The following is a 20,359-nucleotide window of genomic DNA, read 5'->3' as shown; positions in this document are numbered from 1 at the left end:
TCACTGAACAAAATATCTGACAGATAATTACCAAGGAACTGTTAAGTGTCAGGCACTAGAGCCCTTCAAATTTTTGAAGACAGTTACCTGAGGTTCCCCAAGCAGGAAGCCTTTCCTTGGGAGCTCAACGAGCCCAGGTGTTTAAACCTTCCTGAGTTGACAAATTCCTTGCCCAATCTGGCCCGAACTCCACAAGGTCCATGGAGGTTGCTCTCTGTTCCTTTTCACAGTGTGGTGCAGGAAGTGTAAATCCCTTCCTGGATACTGTATGTCTATTAATGCAGGTTTGTTTGTTTTTGTTTTTTTTTGAGACAGAGTCTCGCTCTGTTGTCCCAGCTGGAGTGCAATGGCATGATCTTGGCTCACTGCAACCTCCGCCTCCCAGGTTCAAGCGATTCTCCTGCCTCAGCCTCCTGAGTAGTTGGGACTACAGGCACATGCCACCATGCCTGGCTAATTTTTTGTATTTTTAGTAGAGACAGAGTTTCACTGTGTTAGCCAGGAAGGTCTCGATCTCCTGACCTTGTGATCTGCCCACCTTGGCCTCCCAAAGTGTTGGCATTACAGGCGTGAGCCGCCGCGCTCGGCCTATTAATGCAGTTTAAGATCATCTTATGCTGATAAACTAACTCTCATTAAAGCCAGCCATCACTCTAACATCTTTTTTTGTTTTGTTTTTGAGACAAGGTCTTGCTCCATTGCCCAGGCTGGAGTACAGTGGCATAATTATGGCTCACTGCAGCCTTGAACTCCTGGGCTCAAGCAATCCTCCTGTCTCAGCCTCCCGAGTAGCTGGGATTACACACCTGTGCCACGGTGCCTGGCCCCTAACATCTTTTTAACAAGGCTCAATATCTTGTCCAACCTCCTCCATTACATAGTCTATGCAATTGGGCTTTTTAATCCTAAACTTAATCCTAAACTTCATCCCTGTTAAATCTGAACGATTACATCAATCCATCAAACTCTTTTAGTTCTACTCTAAAATCCAACAAAGGAGGATATTAGCTTCTACCTTAAGTGCTTTCTATTATTTGATACCTGGTAGCAAGCCAGCTCTAGCCTATGTCTTCACACAACCTCCACTTGAAATCTCTATCCTATTCCTCACAGAATTCTCACAATTTTTTTTTAATGGTGGAGAATACAGGAAGAATATATAATGAATACACTACTACTCTGAAATACAGAAAAATCTCACTTCAGTCCTCTACACAACCAGAGACTTGGCACCAACAGTCTTTTCTTTGTGCTTCTAGCAACTGTTGGGGAAAGATGGGTAGATTCAGAGTGAAGGGGAGATTGCCTGAGGAAGACACCATCTTTGGGGAAAGGAACACGTTCCCCAGACATGTCAGCTGAGGTAAGAGAAGAAGAAGGAGATTTAGAGTACCAAGGTGAGCTTACTGGGAATAAAGATGAAGATGTGGCTGTAAACCTAGACCCAACAATAGAAAGGTCAGGCCCTCCCTCTGTTTACAGTCTTAACATACCCCAGGGACAACTGGTATTTTTACTTGCTGTCTAACAATTAAATCCCTTAGGAGACTGAAATGGCCTCTCGTCTCCCTTTAGGATTATTTTATGTTATCTTTTGATTGGAGTGGTGGCAGGTAGGGAGAGTAGGGAGACTGTGAAACTGTATTTCATTACATAGTAGGTATGAGAAAGCCCCCAATTGGAAAAAAAAATTTTGGTGGTGAGTAGAAAGGAAAGTTTGATTTTTAAGACTGGTAGAGGAAAGAAGAACGTGTTTGAGAATAGGTCTGGTACCCCTCCCAAATTTTTTCTATAAGAAAAGATGCCTAGGCTGGGTGCAGCGGCTCACACCTGTAATCCCAGCACTTTGGGAGGCCGAGGCGGGCGGATCACGAGGTCAGGAGACCAAGACCACCCTGGCTAACACGGTGAAACCCCGTCTCTACTAAAAATACAAGAAAAAAAAATTAGCCAGGCCTGGTGGCGGGTGCCTGTAGTCCCAGCTACTCAGGAGGCTGATGCAGGAGAATGGCGTGAACCCGGGAGGCAGAGCTTGCAGTGAGCCGAGATCGCCTGGGTGACAGAGCAAGACTTTGCCTCAAAAAAAAAAAAAAGAAAAAAAGAAAAAAAAGAAAAGATGCCTAACAGATTTTCTGTTTCCCAACACCACTTACCATACAGAGGAGCTCAGTTCTATAGCACAACTAACACTTGGCTTTGCAAGCATCAGTCTTGTGGCCAGGCCCAGGAACCCAACCACCATGTTGCAGCAACCAGAGTCTAGACTATCCAGGAAAAAACGCCAGTTTTCTCATCTGCTGTCCCCATAAATCATCAAAAAGCCCTACAAATATAAATACTTAAGTGCCCAAATCCTTTTCTAGAAAGTATGTTGGTTTAGAAAGTATGGGCACTGTACCAGTATGGATAACATTATTTCTATGGTAAAGTATCATTTATATTTCAAGCAAGTAATTTACAAAGATCCTTCCAAAATAAAGCCTACTTCTGGGCTGAAACTGAGGAAATGTACAAGGGCAGATACTATTCTCTGTAACCAATTAATTATAACTAATAATTATGGTTTCTTTTATACATCACTACAAACTCCCGGACTACATTCTCCTTTGAAATGTCTTTTGGTTAGAAATTTATTATAGTAACGCCTAGTCATACGAGAATTTATTTTCCATAACTAAGTTTCCTAAGAAATTAGCACTGTCTTATTACTCTTTCATCATTGTGTGACAGGCTTTGGTCTGGCAGTCCAACAAAACAAAACAAAACAATGAAGAAACCAATCATTACAGGGCTTCCCATCAAGCCTTGACCTCTCCGTCACCCCTGTCCTCCTCCAAGTCATCATAGTCACATCTAATTCCCTTCATCTAAGGCAGTGATTCTCAACTAGGGACATGTACTGGGGTCACCTGCAGAGCTTTTCAAAATACATCTGCTAGGGCCATGGCCTGGGACTGCGTATTTTGACGATTTTATGCAAATGATTCTTATGCATACCTAATTGAGAAACACATATTTAAGTGGGCAAGGAGAGGAGCTATCTCAAAGAATTAATTCTCTCATTCTGAAGGGGAAATGAACAAAACTGTGACAATCACCAGACAAAACTACATGATCAAAATTAACAGGCGAGCAAGAAGCCAAAACAACATGGACTATTAGATTGAGAATAACCCAAGGGGCACCTGCTTCTGTTTACAACATGTCACTATTTTTTAGCAGAGTTAAGCTACTCAAAATGTATTATCTTCTAAAAAAGCATATTCTAAGTTTTAGCTTAGAAGGCAGAGTAAACATCCTAGGTGCAATATTCCATTATCAGACTCAATGCATGCCATGGGTCAAGGTGGTGGACAAACTGTTGTAATTCCCATCTGTAAATTAAAAGCTGTTGTTTGTTTTTTGCTATTATTCTTTAAAAAAAGTTTTGAAAAGGTTCAGTTCACAATCATGACCCATATACTTTTTTGTTTTTTTTTTGAGACGGAGTCTCACTTTGTTGCCCAGGCTGGAGTGTAGTGGCATGATCTCGGCTCACTGCAACCTCTGCCTCCCAGGTTCAAGCGATTCTCATGCCTCAGCCTCCCAAGGAGCTGGGATTACAGGCATGAGCCACCATGTCCGGTTAATTTTTTATTTTTAGTAGAGATGGGGTCTCAGTCATATTGGCCAGGTTGGTCTCAAACTCCCGACCTCAGGTGATCCAGCCTCCCAAAGTGCTGGGATTACAGGCGTAAGCCACCGTTCCCAGCCATGACCCATACACTTTTTAAAACAAGGTATTTACTCTTTTGACTCCTAAAAAATTTAAGGCCAACTAGAAACACCAATACAAGTATTTTCAATTTGTCATTACTGCTCCTCAGTGACTGCAAACAACCCACCTTAATTACTCTACGCCCACTCTCTTTTCAGTGGATTGGAGGCTGAGTCAGCAACAGTGTAAAAGCTAAACACAAAAGGTTCTAAATAATTTAAAAAGAAAAAAAAATCTTACCTTTGGTTTTTTGTTCCGTGACCTGCAAAATAAACAGATAAAAGTAAATGAGATTTGCTTTTTAATTCAGTACTGTATTTTCAGACTACTTTAGTCTGATAACTCAAGTAATCCAAGCTGTCAGGTGCACAGGCATAGCTGAAATCCAGAAAAAGGAGCTGGGAGTCAGTTCAGACATCCTTCCAGAGACTATGGCCATATGTCCAGCTATAATTTACATGACCACCATTAGGAAGAATAGTAAAACTTAAAAAAAAAAAAAAAAAAGCATTCCACTCATTATATGATGAGGTCCCTGTACTGAGAATGCTACTTGCATTTTGAATGCTATGACTAGAGAAAAATCACATGAATGTGGCCCAGAAACTAAATTAGCCATAGACACAAAAAGATTCCCCTATGAGTATAGACACAAACACTTGATCTGAAATCTAAAAGCAAAACCTCAGGGACTCATCATCAGAGGCATCAGACGTCATGGTTGGAAAGCAGGATTCAAAACCAAACCTTGTCACTTTCTGGCTATGAGACCCCCAGTTTTCTATTATCTATTGAATGGAGATAATAATAGTATAAACCCTGCAAAGGACTGCTGTAAGGATTAAATCAGATATGCTATGCAGTGCTCAATAAATGTTTGCTGTTATTATCAACATTTATATAAAATAGCATGAAGTACAGCAGTAAGACTGAAATATGTAAATTTTGGACAAATCAAGGGTGCTTTGTTAAAAAAAGGAAGTATTTCTTTATATAGTAACTAATACGTCTATGGAAATGATTAACCTAGAAGGTTGGACAGGCTGAATATAGTAATGGAGTTCAGAGAGTTTGGAAACGATGATTAGGAGCCTTATAGAAAACTGCTTCCGATATTTTTAAGAGGGGAAAATAAAGGAGGGCATCTAATTTATAACAATAAAACCGCAAAGGTGATGCACAAGCAAAACATCCAAAAGGAACTATGCCATCGTTCCAATAGTGGTTACATTAAATTTTTGAGATCGTGGGTGACTCTGGCCCATTTTCCCAACTGTTAATCTTTTAAAGCATTTTTATTTGGCTATCTGACTTTTGTAATAAAAACATTCATATAGCAAAGAAGTCTGATGATTTGTGGCTGGTAATCGTACTGGATTACGGCCATGGGGGTTCACAAAAACGCAATCATCCCTGGAAGGAAGGTCCTGTAGCTGACCAGCCCACCTCGTGATGGATCCCAGCACACCATCAGACTCTAAATAAGAGTTAAAGGACCCGCCTGTAGAACTTCCTGGTGTGTTTCCTACATTCCTGTGTTAAATGACAAGCTAATCCTATTACAGTGAATTTGTGGAATCCAGCATCTTAAAAATGAATGTTTCCCAGTACTGTTACAGAGCTCAATTCTACTGAAAATATTCTCGCATAATTTTTCTACATCTTTACTTATCCAAGAATGAACGACATGCAGCCACATACCAATTCCCGAAGGCAATTTAGGTTTTATATCATTGTAACTATTTCTTAGAATGCCATTTTGAAGATCAGTTATACAGGAAGTCAGTGCCTTCCCATTGTAAGCAACAAACCCAAATAATGTCAAATATGTTTTATCATGTGGGTTCTGTTAAAAGCTGTCCCCCAGACGGCGAGAAGCTGGATGATCAAAGCATGTGTTCTGCCAACGCTAAACAATGCTCCTTTAGCAGCATCAGCCTAAATGAATGTGAATGGAACCCTTCTTTGACACCTCTCTCATGAATGGGTATCTACCAGTTTACTCAGTGATGGCTCCAGGAAGAGCCAACTGCTACAACCAATGAACACTGGAAAAGGCTCATGCTTAATTTCTGTGTGGAGGTAATTTAGTTTTAGCTTTAAGTAAGCGTCAATTCTTCAAGAAAATTATGTTTCCACCTTCATTCTTGACCATTCACTTATTAAACAATTTCTGAGTGATTATCCTGCACCAGGCACTGCCCTAGTTACTGGCCATACAAATACGAATAAAACCAAGAAACTTACAGTCAGTCTAACAGTGAAGATGGACACAAAGAGGTGGTCAAAAAGCACTGGGGAAAGCAGCATGAAAGATGTGGAAGCCCTTAGAAGAGGCACCACAAATGTTTGCGGACCGAATGAATGAACCACTGACCACATGATAGATCTCTGGCACGTTCTCCACAATTCTTTGCATCATAGCACATTTTATGGCTCCTAGCTGAGGTGATGTCTCTACAATAAGGTTGGAAACCACGAAGATAATCACATGGTAAGCTTTGTGCTCTCCTTAAAACTGCTAAATCAGAATTTAATTCTGAAATTATGCAATGGTTCAGTATAATAAAACAAGATCAAAGGCCACGCATCAGCCTGCGTCAGCCTAGATTCTATGTCAAGCTGATCTGGAACATTTTTGAGCAAAAACGATAGAATTTTTATTGTTCATAAAATTAATCACTTAAAAATTTTATTTACGGTGATTTTCCCCTTTGCTATCACTTCTTCATCAGTTCTTAATGCAGATGAAGGCACATAGGAGAGACTGTCCAGCTACGTAAACTATATTCTCTGCATAAATAATCTCATTCACTCTCAAGTACATTCACACCATCTTTATTTTAAATCATTTTTCTTTGTGGAATCCAATGAAAGTTTACAGAGGCCTATTTTATTAATCATTTTAGGTATTGATATTTGTAGTTTAAGAAAACACTGTTATGTATGTTAAAAATGAAGAAGGAATATATACTCTCTAAATCACTCTGTTTGGCATCCTCTTGTTAACAGCCTTTGCTCAAGTACCTTGGTACCCAGCCTATTAATCACTCATCTCCATAGATTGCAAAATCCGATTTTTGTATCAACTTAGTAGAGGAAATGTGTGAGTGTCCTAAGGAAAGAAAACTCACTGAGGTTTAATCTCACATCCCTCCAGTTGGAGGTGGAGAGTGCAATGTGTGTGAGGCACAGGGACAAGAACCCAGAAACCACAGGGGCAATGCTACAAACACCCACAGCTGGTGGACCTGCATACTGCAACCTCTGTGACAGGGCATGTGGCCACGGACCCAAAGGAAAGTACAAAAACATCTCTGGGTTGTTATCTGACTTCTATGATTTTTTTTTTTTTTCTAGACACAAGATCTCACTCTGTCACCCAGGCTGGGGTGCAGTGGTGCAATCTCCACTCAATGCAACCTCCCCCTCCTGGGCTCAAGTGATCCTGCTACCTCAGCTTCCAAAGTAGCTGGGACCACAGGTGTGCACCACCACACTCGGCTAATTTTTTTGTATTTTTGTTGGTAGAGATGGGGGCTGGTAGAGACCAGTTGGCAAGGCTGGTCTCGAACTCCTGGACTCAAGTGATCCCGCCTGCCTTGGCCTCCCAAAGTGTTGGGATTACAGGCATGAGCCACCACACCAGCAATCTGGCTTCTTTATTTAGACTTTTCACTCCAGAATTTTACGCAATTCTAACAAACTCAGGTGAGAAGCAACACATTAGAAGCAGGTACCCTGACTGCATGAAGATGTGATGGAGAATATACCACTATTAATAGAGACAAACACAGTTAAAAGCAGACAAAATCTTAAAGAGCACAGTGGTCTATTACAGCACCAAATAATAATGAATGTTCCTTTTAATTAAGTCATGAAGAAAAGATAAAATTACATTTCATATATTTAACATAGCAGGGACATATGCAATCCAATTCAGAAACTATTTTCAGAATTTTTCTTATGCTGATACTCACAAATTATTATTTCAATAGTTCAAAAAATTGAGTTATGAGAAATGCTATATCCAATAATGCTGGAAAAACGTGCAGTGTTACACTGGCTTGTGTGTGACTGCCTTGACTCTGTTCTAAATCTAGAGTTTCCTCTGAACCTTATCACAGTTTCTTTCTCCCTAAACTTAGCTTCAATTAACTAGCACCAGGGCAGGGACCCTCGAACCTTTCCCACAGTAGGCCCTGCTTCCCAAATGCTTTACATAGCAGTAACAATACCTGACAGAAAATCACCTTACCTCCAAAAAAGGTACCAAAGCAACCCTACTGAGCCAGAGCCCAAGTTAAGAGATGCAAAAAGAATGGTAAGGTGGGGAAACAGGTAAGATCAGACAACGGACAGGGCAGAGGGGCATGCTCTGAGGCAAACAGGGAGGGAAGGTACACTCTAACCACTCCGCCTTGGACAACTCTGCCGGACAAACTGCTCACCTGAGACCTGACAGGTGACAGCCGTTGGCCCTTTGCCTTTTTTCTTTTAGCATCTCTTGTTTTCTCTAAGCAATTCCTCAAAGCCACACAATGCCATATCCTCCAAAGCACTACGTGGGCTCATTAGATCCTTTCCGAGAGGGGTTTCTACTTGTAATTCTCCCAAGGTAGACTCATCTAGACAACAGCACCATGGGTGGAACAAAAGAACACCGGGGCAAACCTCCAGCCAGTTTTTAAAAGCTGTTCTATAGGCTTGCTTAAGAAAATATAGATTAAATTAATATACAAATAAGGAAATACGACAAGAGTTGAGAGTTTGAAAACTCTCTTGCCTTTCTAATACTGTTTACTGTTGTTTTCAAAAACTCGGCCATAGCATTATTTAACATCTACTTTATGGTAACAAATGCAGACCTTGAACTTTCTCCCACTTCCAAATATAAAAACTTTTAAGTAAACAAATGTCTCAAGTACCATTATTGGGATATCAGGTATTCAGGCCAGGTGCAGTGGCTCACACCTGTAATCTCAGCACTTTGGGGGGCCAAGGTGGGTGGATCACGAGGACAGGAGTTTGAGACCAGCCTGGCCAACATGGAGAAACCCCATCTCTACTAAAAATACAAGAATTAGCCAGGCGTGGTGGCGTGCGCCTGTAATCCCAGCTACTCAGGAGGCTGAGAGAGGAGCATCGCTTAAACCTGGGAGGCGGAGGTTGCAGTGAGCCAAGATCGTGCCACTGCACTCCAGCCTGGGTGACAGAGCAAGACTCCATCTCAGAAAAAAAAATAAAAGATATCGGATATTCAAGCCAAGACAGTTTCTTGTTCTGGATGCTGGATGCCTAGCAGATATAAAGACAGACTTAACTGATTAAACCTACCTTCTGAGTGGCTTCTTTTTTCTTTTTATCCTCTTTCTTCCTTTTCTTGTCTTCCATTAACTGTTCTTCCCTTTCTTGCTCCTTCTCTCTATTAAAGTAACATCATAACAGAAGGTTATACATCTATAATCACAATCCATTTCCGCAGCAAACTGAATGCTTGTAAGTGGTGGGCAAGACGACATTTCATCTCTGTGACTGAATAGAACACAGTATTTCATTTAAATCAAAAGGATCCATAAAACTCACATTTAATTATTCCCACATCTTGGTTTGTCACCTCTTTTGTAAAACATGACATTAAGTTTGGTTTCAAAGAAGCCTATTAAGGTAAGCTTTTATAATATCTACCTAAAAGAATACACACACAAACACACACACACATGATTAATTTCCACTCAGCAAAGGACCTGATTTGAATATGACAATATCCAGATGGCTTCTGGGCAGTATTCCTCACAGATAATGCAGAATATATTAACTCAATTATGGTACATATGTATTTATCATAAATTAAGTGTTTTCCCATTTCATCTTCAGAGTGGTGAACATAAAGCTCTATGTTCTGTATTCTAAATTTTTTCTCTATATGTATTAATACTATATGTTTTATATATTTTCTATTTGTTTTATATATTTTCTATTTCTATTTCTATTTTCTATTTTTAAGGCAGGCACTGAGTGTCCTATAAATCAATGTATTCCAGGACAGGCGTGGTAGCTTACGCCTGTAATCCCAGCACTCTGGCAGGCTGAGGCGGACAGATCACTTCAGGTCAGGAGTTCGAGACCAGCCTGGTCAACATAGTGAAACCCCGTCTCTACTAAAAATACAAAAATTAGCCGGGCATGGTGGCATGCTCCTGTAGTCCCAGCTACTCGGGAGGCTGAGGCAGGAGAATCACTGGAACCCGGGAAGAGGAGGTTGGAGTGAGCCAAGATAGTGCCACTGCACTCCAGCCCAGTCAACAGAGCCAGACTCCGCCTCAAAAATAAATAAATAAATAAATAAATAAATAAATAAATAAATAAATAAATGTATTTCCTATTGGGTGAATTCACTACTATATCTTCCTGTACACATGAATTAAGACAACCAGGTTTTGCTCCACTGAATTAGAATAAAAATGGTATACAATCATAAACATTCTAGTTGGAGAAATGTGCTGAATCTGAAGAAATTAAGAGACTGTAATTTACAGCACACATTTGAAAAGTAACATTTATTGGAATGCTGTCAACTTTCACTCTATGTATCAACTGGGAAAAAACATACACTCAACCAACTGCAGTAACTTCAAAGCTCACAGTGGGAAACCCCAGACTCTATGCTTATGGAATTTCATCACTGGAAGGAGACTTAAAGATCTAGTTCCCAGGTCCTCAGAATACCGAACAGATAACAAATCCATGGTTTCACAGATATCACCTAGCATAAGGCCGAGTTACAAGTGAGTCAAATTAAAGGTTAAGTGAATAACAGGTTTGCAAACACGGCAAAATCATAAAGATGGTTCCCGAAGGACTCAAGTTTGGGAAGCGGAGATCTAGTTTAAAATACTGAAACTATACAAAAGGAACCATGGATGAAAACTGAGGTGGGCTCTCGTGAATACATAATGTCTTATTTATAGAAAAAAAAAGACTTAAAAAACTTTTTTACCTACATGTTGTCACTGACTTTGTCCGCATTCAAATATTAGCCTTTCTCCTTCTGCACCTCTGGGTATAAAGATATAAAAGCCTAATACGCAAAATCCACACAACCAAGGAGGAGATTTTACTGAAATTTCCTTAGGTCTTATGCTGGATTTCTTTGGAGTCAGATTGTGTGCCTCTGTCTGGGTGTGAAACACGCGGAGAAAATCCACCTGCAGCAGCAGTGCCCTCCTTTAAGAAAATGGATTTACAAACACTGGTAAGATGGATGTTGATCATCTCAAGCAGGCTGGCCACAGATCCTGTTATATTTGGCTCTAAAAGCCTTTTGCTTCCTCTGGCTGCAAATAGAAGGAGTGGATGGGGTTCCTCATGCCCATGTTGCTGTAACTTGGCTTCCACATTTTACAGTGAAACCAACTACAGGAAAGTAGCAACCACAGCCTGAATATTTCCTGTTTAAAGATTTGGTGTTTACAAAAAAAAAAAAAAAAAAAAGGTATTAGGTGGTCATTTTTTTCTAAATCTAAAATTATTCTAAAATTAAAAGTTTACTTTAAAAAATGCAATGTTAGCTGGATGCAGTCACTCACACCTGTAATCCCAGCACTTTGGCAGGCCAAGGTGGGTGGATCACCTGAGGTCAGCAGTTCCAGACTGGCCTGGCCGACATGGTGAAACCCCATCTCTACTAAAAACACACAAATTAACTGGGCGTGGTGGCATGCACCTGTAATCCCAGCTACTTGGGAGGCTGAGGCGGGAAAATCGCTTGAACCTGGGAGGTGGAGGTGTAGTCAACCAAGATCACACCATTGTACTCCAGCCTGGGCAACAAGAGCAAAATAAATAAATGAATGAATAATAAATTACTAAAATAAAATGTAAAAAAAGGGATAAGTTTTAATCAAACACGTTCTTCAAAAACAAACCTTTTCAAATATTGTCCCTATAAACAGGCAATTAAGGGAAATAGATTGAAATTCATGCTCAATAGAAGTAAATTCATTTCTAAAACAGATATATTTCAAATCTTTCCAGGTGACAGGCTATACTTTCACCCTGTTTTTTGTTTTGTTTTGTTTTTTTTACCATGCATCTTGGTAGGAGTTAGTCTTCTTTTTAAATTTCACTTCCTTAGGAAGAATCTACTTTGCCAAATCTGGCTTAAAAACCTGCCATTTTTAAATCAAAAATTTATAACAATAAATCAAATAGTGTGAGTCTCACCTTTTTTCTAATTCAGTATTGCTCTCTATCTAGACTGCACATTAGCACCATTTGGGGAGCTTTAAAAAAATCCAGGCCAGGTGCAGTGGCTCACGCCTGTAATCCCAGCACTTTGGGAGGCCGAGACGGGTGGATTGCGAGGGCAGGAGATCTAGACCATCCTGGCTAACACAGTGAAACCCCATCTCTACTAAAAATACAAAAAATTAGCTGGGCGTGGTGGCACATGCCTGTAGTCTCAGCTACTCGAGAGGCTGAGGCAGGAGAATTGCTTGAACCAGAGGCAGAAGTTGCAGTTAGCCAAGATTACACCACTGCACTCCAGCCTGGGTGACAGAGCGAGACTCTGTCTCCAAAAAGTAAAATAAAATAAAATAAAATAAATCCCTGTTCTGAGTGAGAGCCCAAGCAGAGAGCAATGGGCGTCTATGCGGAGAAGGCGTCCATGGGGGTGGTGATGGAGATGGGTTACATACAGGAGACTGATGGACTATTTAAGTATATTAAGAATAATAGGGCCGGGCGTGGTGGCTCACACCTGTAATTCCAGCACTTTGGGAGGCCAAGGCGGGTGGATCACCTGAGGTCAGGAGTTCAAGACCAGCCTGACCAACATGGAGAAACCCCACAGAGGTTTAAAATACAAAATTAGCTGGGCGTGGTGGCACATGCCTGTAATCTCAGCTATTCAGGAGGCTGAGGCAGGAGAATTGCTTGAACCTGGGAGGCGGAGGTTGCAGTGGGCCGAAATCGTGCCACTGCACTCCAGCCTGGGCAACAAGAGCGAAACTCCGTCTCAGAAAAAAAAAGAAAAGAAAAGAAAAAAAAAGAATAATGACAGCCATATTTCTCACTGTTGAGAAAATAAGTTACACAAATGGAAGAAAATGGAGAAAACTCAAATGAACTCTGTGGGGTTGGATCTAAATTAGTTATTAACGTGAACTCATGGTTTCCAATATATACAGACGCAATAAATATTAGCTGTAAGTTTGTGTACATATGTGACTATATATTCCTTCACACACGCACGTGCGCACGCACACACACACACACACACACACACTCTTATTCCCTTAGCTCTGTCACTCTGAGGGCTGGAGAACAAGCAATATCCAAATAACAATGAACACACTTAGCACCCAGTTTTGTGGCTTCTATTCTTCACTAAATAAAACCAGAGTTCTCTGGAACAAGAGCTAATTCTGGGGGTAGGATGAGGAAAGTACAAGATGAACCTGGAATGTACATTTGCCAAGAAGCAAAAGAGTGCTCAAAGAATGATGGGATCCGTCAAATGACCACAGAAGACAGTTTGAAGTGCTCCTACAAGCTAAATCTGGAACAACATCAACATCAAAATAAGTAATTATAGTATGAGACTATAAGCCATTGTATAAAATAGGAAAACACAAGTTCATACAGAGAGAAATAAGCAAATGAATACATTGAAATGAGGAATAGAATAGTCACATAGTTTCAAAGCACCTCCCCATAAAATACTTGTCATAAAGGGTTGAGAAGAGTAATTACGTCAAGGAGAAGCCTGTCAAGATACCACCTTAATCAAGTAATCCATGTGAACATCATCAGCTATGGGACAAATTCAAACTGTGAGTTACATGACAGGATGCTGTAAGAAGAACACAGCATCGATTCTATGAGTCCTTTTAAATGTGTTTAACCTGAATACCATCAAAGGAACCATCAGACAACTCCACATTCAGAGGCATTCTACAAAATATACTGGCCTGAAATCTTCAAAAGTTTTAAGGCTGTGACAGTCAAGGAAAGATTGAGGAATTGTTCCAAATGAAAGGAGACTGCAAAGACCTAACAACCAAATGCAACGTGCGGCAAATCTCACACCTTGAATGGAGCTGAAGAGTAAGTGGTGTTCATGAATCGGTGTGTTAATTTTTTCCCTTTGATGGTTATATTGTGGTTCTACACCAGAATGTTCTTTTTGTTAGAAACAGACTATAGTATTGGTGAAAGGGCTACAGGTGACAGCATTGTATCAGCAGTTAATTCTCAAATGACTCAGGGGAAAAAGAGGCTTTTTAAAATCATACAGATTCAAACTCTGTAAGTTCGAGATTGTTTCCAAAAACAAAAGAAAATATAAACAAACACAAAACTATTGCTCAGGCAGTACCCCAGGTCAATTACATAGAAATCTCCAGGGATTTTCAGAAGTCCCTCCAAGTGGTTCTAACATGCAGCTAGGGTTGAGAAACTGCTCTAAATTCTTGTTTATACCTACACTTGAAAACATTATTACCTGATTTATGTCTCAAAAATCAAACCTCCCATCACCTGAGCCCAGGAAGCTGAGGCTGCAGTGAGTCATAATCATGCCACTGCACTCCAGTGTGGGCAACAGAGTGAGACCCTGTCTCCAAAACAAACAACAACAATAAAAAACCCTCCCATACAGCAACAAATGCAAATGCCAGGTGACTAGGTGGGTCCTACTTGATCATCAATTGCTTCTAAGTATGAAGGGCAAGAGAAATCATTCATATTTTCTCTCATCTCTAAATATACAGCCAGATGTAAAACTTATCACTTTCAAATTATTTAATTCATTCAACAAATTCAGTTAAGTATTTACTGAGTCTCTACTATAGCTTCCAAAGCAATACTATGGGCACCTCCAATTCCCTAACTTTGTGCCAAGAATAGTTTATAGGTGCACCCAGCTTCCAGGTACATATGGAATACAAAGCCCCTCAAACTCCTTACAGCCCAGCCTGGGACTGCTGCTAGCCCAATCCAACCTCATCTACTTACCCCAGTGTGCTGTACTAATCTTTTCTCTGTGTGTCTTGACCTGAAAAGGTTAGGAAGCGTTGTCTAGGGGAGCTGGGGGTTTAATATTGCCTCTGCAGGGGACGAATGTGTGGGAGGTACTGTGCAGGCAGGCAAAAGATAAAGCAAGTGCAAACACCATAATCTAGAATAAATTCTGAATGGTAAAAAGCCAAACTACTCTTGAGAACCTCTCAGGTGAAGAGCGAATACAACAGTGTTTTCTTCTTAATTTTTTACAATAATAGTAGAGAAAAGTAGAAGTGACTTGTACCTGAATAGAAAATACCCAATATTCGGCTGGGCACAGTGGCTCATGCCTGTAATCCCAGCACTTTCGGAGGCTGAGGCGGGCAGATCATGAGGTCAGGAGTTTGAGACCAGCCTAGCCAACATGGCGAAACCCCATCTCTACTAAAAATACAAAAAAATTAGCTGGGCATGGTGGCGGGCTACCCAGCTGCTTGGGAGGCTGAGGCAGGAGAGTCATTTGAACCTGGGAGGCAGAAGTTGCAGTGAGCCGAGATCGCGCCACTGCACTCCAGCCTGGGCGACAAAGCGAGACTCGGTCTCAAAAAAAAAAGAAAGAAAAAGAAAAAAAGAAAATACCCAATATTCACAATATTCACTTAAGCTGAGGCATAACAAGACTGCCCCGCATGCAAGTTCAGAACACCAAAAAGCAACGATGCTGACATCCCTAGGAACCGGCTGCATCCCAGAACTGAACCCTCCAATGGTCCGAGACCATGCAAAGGGAAAGCTAAGAGCTTGGAGCATCTGTAATTGGCATTCAAAGCCATTCATAGTACAGTTCTAGCTTTTACATTTTCCTCATTCTGCACGCCTGACAAAAACCACCCTCTTTAATGCCCATCACACCTTACCCTAGTGGCAAGTCCTAGCTCAATATCCACTTGCTTCAACAGCACCATCCCCAGTAACTCCAACTCTAGAGAAACTTGCCTTCTTCTGCAGACCCCACAACTATTGCCCCATCTCTTGTTTGGCCCTCAAGGTCTCAAGGCAGATGACACTGGTACTGGCAGCATCAGAGCACCTGAAGTGACTTTCTGCGGCATGGCTGCTTTTACCAGGGTGGTAACAGGCACAGACCGGAAGGCACAGACTGACTTGGCTCTCTTCTACTAGGATGTCCAGGAACTGACTCATTCCTTTAACAAACATTTATTGTCTAATATGAGCCAGGCACTTTTCTTTTCTTTTTGAGATGGAGTCTTGCTCTGTCACCCACGCTGCAGTGCAGTGGAGCAATCTCAGCACACTGCAACCTCCGCCTCCCAGGTTCGAGTGATTCTCATGCCTCAGCCTCCTGAGTAGCTGAGATTACAGGCGCCTGCCACCATGCCCAGCTAACTTTTGTATTTTTAGTAGAGACGGGGTCTCACTATGTTGGCTGGCCTGGTCTTGAACTCCTGACCTCAAGTGATCCGCCCACCTTGGCCTCCCAAAGTGCTAGGATTACAGACGTGAGCCACTGCACCTGGCCGAGCCAGGCACTTTTTCTAAGCACTGGAGATCTGGCAGAAACAAAACCGAGCTTTGGCTCTCATGCGACTTACATCCCAGTGGGGGAGAAAGGCAACAAATGAACAAGATATACAACAAGATGCATGTATAAAATACACAGTTCAGGCAACAACAGTGCTCAGAAGACAGTTCACCTGACAGAGAAGGAGAGAGGTGGGGAGAGGGCAACACCTTCCATATAATAGTTAGAAAAGGCCTCTGATACAGTTGCATGAGAATGGAGACTCACTGAGGTGAGGGATGGGGCCATGTGGGTATCTGGGGGTGAACACTCCAGACAGAGGGAGTGGCAAATGTCAATCAGTGAGACTGGTGTATCTGAGGAATGGCAACCAGAATGCAGTACAGGGTGTAAGGGAGAAGGTGGCAGGGACGAGACCAGAAGCAGGATTCGGGGGTTGGGGGCGGGGGGATCTCCTTACAGGGAATGCATTTTTTAAATTAACCAGCACATATTTTCTGGTAATTGAATAAGGAATCAAATTGCGACTGGTGAACACAAGCACCTAAATGCAAAACTTCCAAAACCTCTCAGTCTCAGTTTCAGTCAGGAGGCCCGCCTCTCCCCTCAGCTGTCAACCTTGCCGTCGGGGGGCTGGCCTGCTCCACCAGAGCACCCACCACACTAGAGAACGGCGAGTCAAGTGTGTGTGCGTTTGCCACGGCTGAAGCCTCTCAGCACAAGGGAAGGGGAATGAACCTTCCTTTTCTCCCTGCCCTATGTCCGTGGCACAAACACCAGAAACACATTAGGGCCTCCAAGTAAATGCTACCAAAATGCATCATTAAAGAGTGAGCAACACTTTCTACCCTCCCGGGGGAGATGCGTTTAAAGAACAGCCTCAAAACAACGAACTAAATCATCTAATAAACATGCTGAGTGTCTATGATATGCCACGCACTGACCTGTGACACAATGAGGATATAAGACTGGGCAAAAGAAGGATGGTCCCTGCCCTCAGGGAGCTGACATTCTAGATGGGAGACAGAAAAAACACACACACAACGCCAGGCAATGCCATGAAGACAAAAAGCTGGAAAGGGGCCAGAGTGTCTAAGAGGGAAGAGATGGGAAGAGGGGGCTGCCTTCCATGAGGCGTCCATAGCGGGCATCTGTGAGACAGGGACATCCAGATTCCTCCATAAAGAAAGCCATCTGGGAGATGAGTGACCAGGCCAAGAGAAGAGTAAGTCCCAGGGCCTAAGATGGGAAAGTAAGTGCTGGGTGTGAGTTTGGGGGAAGGGAGATGGCTACCCCCACTTCTTCCTTCTCTCGGCAGCAAGCCTCCCCAGACACACACCCACACCTTCTCTGGTTTTCTGGCTTACTTGGTAGTCACCCTCATCTACACCAGAAGAACTGGGCACCGTGGCTGCAAGTTTCCCTTCCGCCGCATCAGTTCCCTCAGTATTTCAGTGCTCACTTGATGCCAGGCACCAGGCTGAGGCTGAGAATTCAGCAGCAAACAAGACGCAGTGCTGCCTGATTTCCTGGGGCTCTCAGTTCCACTTTTTAAATAGTCCTACCTCACCTCACAACCCAGACAGCACCTTCAGGGCAGAAAATGTGCTCTCCTTGCTCTGTTCCCTGTCTCTACCACACTTTGGAATACTCTGAAGACAGCCTGCAGTGCCTTTGCTGTTTTGAAAGTACCAGGATCTTGGATGTGTGAATTCAAGCTTGTGATAATCCAGGTTAGAGATCAACTTTTGTTTTTATGACAGAGTCTCACGCCATCTCCCGAGTGCAGTGGCACAATCTCAGCTCACTGCAGCCTCCACCTCCCAGGTTCAAGTGATTCTCCTGCCTCAGCCTCCCGAGTAGCTGGGATTACAGGCATGCACCACCACGCCCAGCTAATTTTTGTATTTTTAGTAGAGATGGGGTTTCACCATGTTGGTCAGGCTGGTCTCGAACTCCTGGCCTCAGATAATCCGCCCGCCTCGACCTCCCAAAATGTTGGGATTATAGGTATGAGCCACCATGCCCGGCCAAGAGATAAACTTATTTCCACAAACTAGAGTCACGACCAATGGTTGCTGTATGCATGTCTCTGAGCCCATTGTGCCTCAAACATGCAGGAGAGGCAGGGCTGACAATTTCACACTTGAACATATTAATCTCCACCTGTAGGCTGATGGGAATGAAAGGTTGATAAGAACCTTAATTCAAAGAACAGCCAGGGTTCATCTTGACAGGAAATGGCTCCACATTCCCAGAAGCATCTTCCCTTCCATTAAGGTCTGGATGACTGGCTGTAACAGCATCAAAACCTATCCCTGACACCCTGTGATCAGTAAGTGTGGCAGCACCTTCGGTCCTAGTTCCAACTCCACAAAATCAAGGCAGACAGACCGGTACAGGAAGAGAGCCACCCAACACGGGAACTATGCCAGAAGTAAACTAATACTGTAAAAGATTAAAAAGAACTCCACAATAAAAAGGAACAAACCATTAATAATACACCAACTTGGATGAATCTCCATGGAATTATGCTGAATGAGAAAAGCCACTCCCAAAAGTGTCATACTGTAGATTCCATTTAGATAATATTTCTGAGATGACAGGTGGTTGGGCGCCAGAGGATACAAAGGGGGGTAGGGTGAGGCAGGAGTGGTTATAAAAAATGGTGACACTAGTGACCCTTGTGGTGACAGAACTGTCCTGTATTTGATAGTGGTGGTGGATACACGAACCCACATGTGATAAAACTGTATAGAACTAAACACATAGGCAATTAAATACAAGTAAAACTGGGGAAATCAAAATTTGGCAGATCGTATCAAAATCTGGGTTGGGACATTGTACTATAGTTCTGCAGGAAGTTACCAATGGTGGAATGGCATACAGAATCTCTCTGCCTTGCTTCTGGCATGTGAACCTACAATTATCTCAAAAATTTCAATTAAAAAAAGAGAGCTTCAAACATTGACTCATCTTTTGGTCTCCTGTTTGAAATTTTGTCAAGGACTCCTACTTTAAACCATTTTCTTTATGAAAGTCACGTTAAGAGTCAAAAGGAATTTGAGAAATCGTTTAGCCCCCACATTACAGAAATAGATTTCCAAAAATATTCTAGAATCTACACTTCATCTTAACATGCTCAAATTGTTAGTTTAATCGATCAAGTATTCCTTAAGTACAGCAGGAATAGACAGATAGCCACAAGGGTATTTAAAATGCTCCTCTGACACATAATTCACAATACAATTCTTTTCCCAGGAATTTTAGCGGTGTACTAGTCACTGAACAATTATCTCACTTTGTGGTGGTATCTTCATCAGCTCAGTCAACACCAATTCCAAGCCCCTCTGGCCTATTTCCAAGACTCCTTCACAATTAGAGATGGGGATGTGATTTATGCTATGCCAATAAGGTGCATGTGTGACTTTACCAGAGGACACACAAGGCACCCATCTTCTCAGGGAGCGTTGTAGGGATGACATGGTCCTGGAGTCTACCCCTGTAACAGCAATTTCCTGAATGTGCAGGAAAAGAAAAAAGTTCCCATGGGACCCCCAGTTCCATGGTGTGGTGCTGGGCGTCACCTGACCCTCGGCCTCTCAAGTACCATTTAATAAACCCGCACACCAGTGAGAATGAATTCTACTATCTACATACTAAGGACTCTGCCCAATACACATTGAAATAGGGGTTTCCAAAATGCACCTAAGACATGTGACTTGTATGAACATTATTTCCTTAGAAAATAAAAGGTAATCTTGGCAACTTATAAAACAGCAAGAAAATAGCCACAAAACCATTACCAATTATAACTAATTAAGGATTAATGGCACCACACGCAAATTTGGGGTAAGAAAAATTAACAAAGGAGTACAATGAAAAGAGTTAAGCCAAGTGCTCAAAGTATCCACTTAAAACGTTTTTAATTAAAAATGCACACACACAAAAAGCATGTTGGAACATATCCATTCAGGCAGAGGAAATTACATAGTAGGGTACTCCAAATATGTATATTGGATTTGTTCTTAACATTTTTTTCATTTGCT

General features: G+C 42.0%; 1 protein-coding gene across 15 annotated transcripts in view; it reads right to left on the bottom strand.

The window, feature by feature from the left end:
• The window catches only part of TNRC6B (trinucleotide repeat containing adaptor 6B), a 296,357-nt gene that overhangs the window by 80,385 nt on the left and 195,613 nt on the right, over positions 1-20,359 (bottom strand). For all 15 annotated transcript variants that reach the window (XM_055374696.2, XM_055374703.2, XM_055374712.2 and 12 more), the window contains 2 exons: positions 9,095-9,182; positions 3,998-4,019 (listed from right to left, as the gene is read on the bottom strand). In XM_055374696.2, the coding sequence (XP_055230671.1) occupies positions 3,998-4,019; positions 9,095-9,182 (110 nt within the window). The remainder of the gene's footprint in view (positions 1-3,997; positions 4,020-9,094; positions 9,183-20,359) is intronic.

This window comes from Gorilla gorilla, chromosome 23 (assembly GCF_029281585.2).
Source record: "Gorilla gorilla gorilla isolate KB3781 chromosome 23, NHGRI_mGorGor1-v2.1_pri, whole genome shotgun sequence".
In the NCBI taxonomy this organism is placed as follows: domain Eukaryota; kingdom Metazoa; phylum Chordata; class Mammalia; order Primates; family Hominidae; genus Gorilla; species Gorilla gorilla.
The sequence above is the reverse complement of the archived record's forward strand: the minus strand, read 5'-3'. Positions and strand labels throughout refer to the sequence as shown.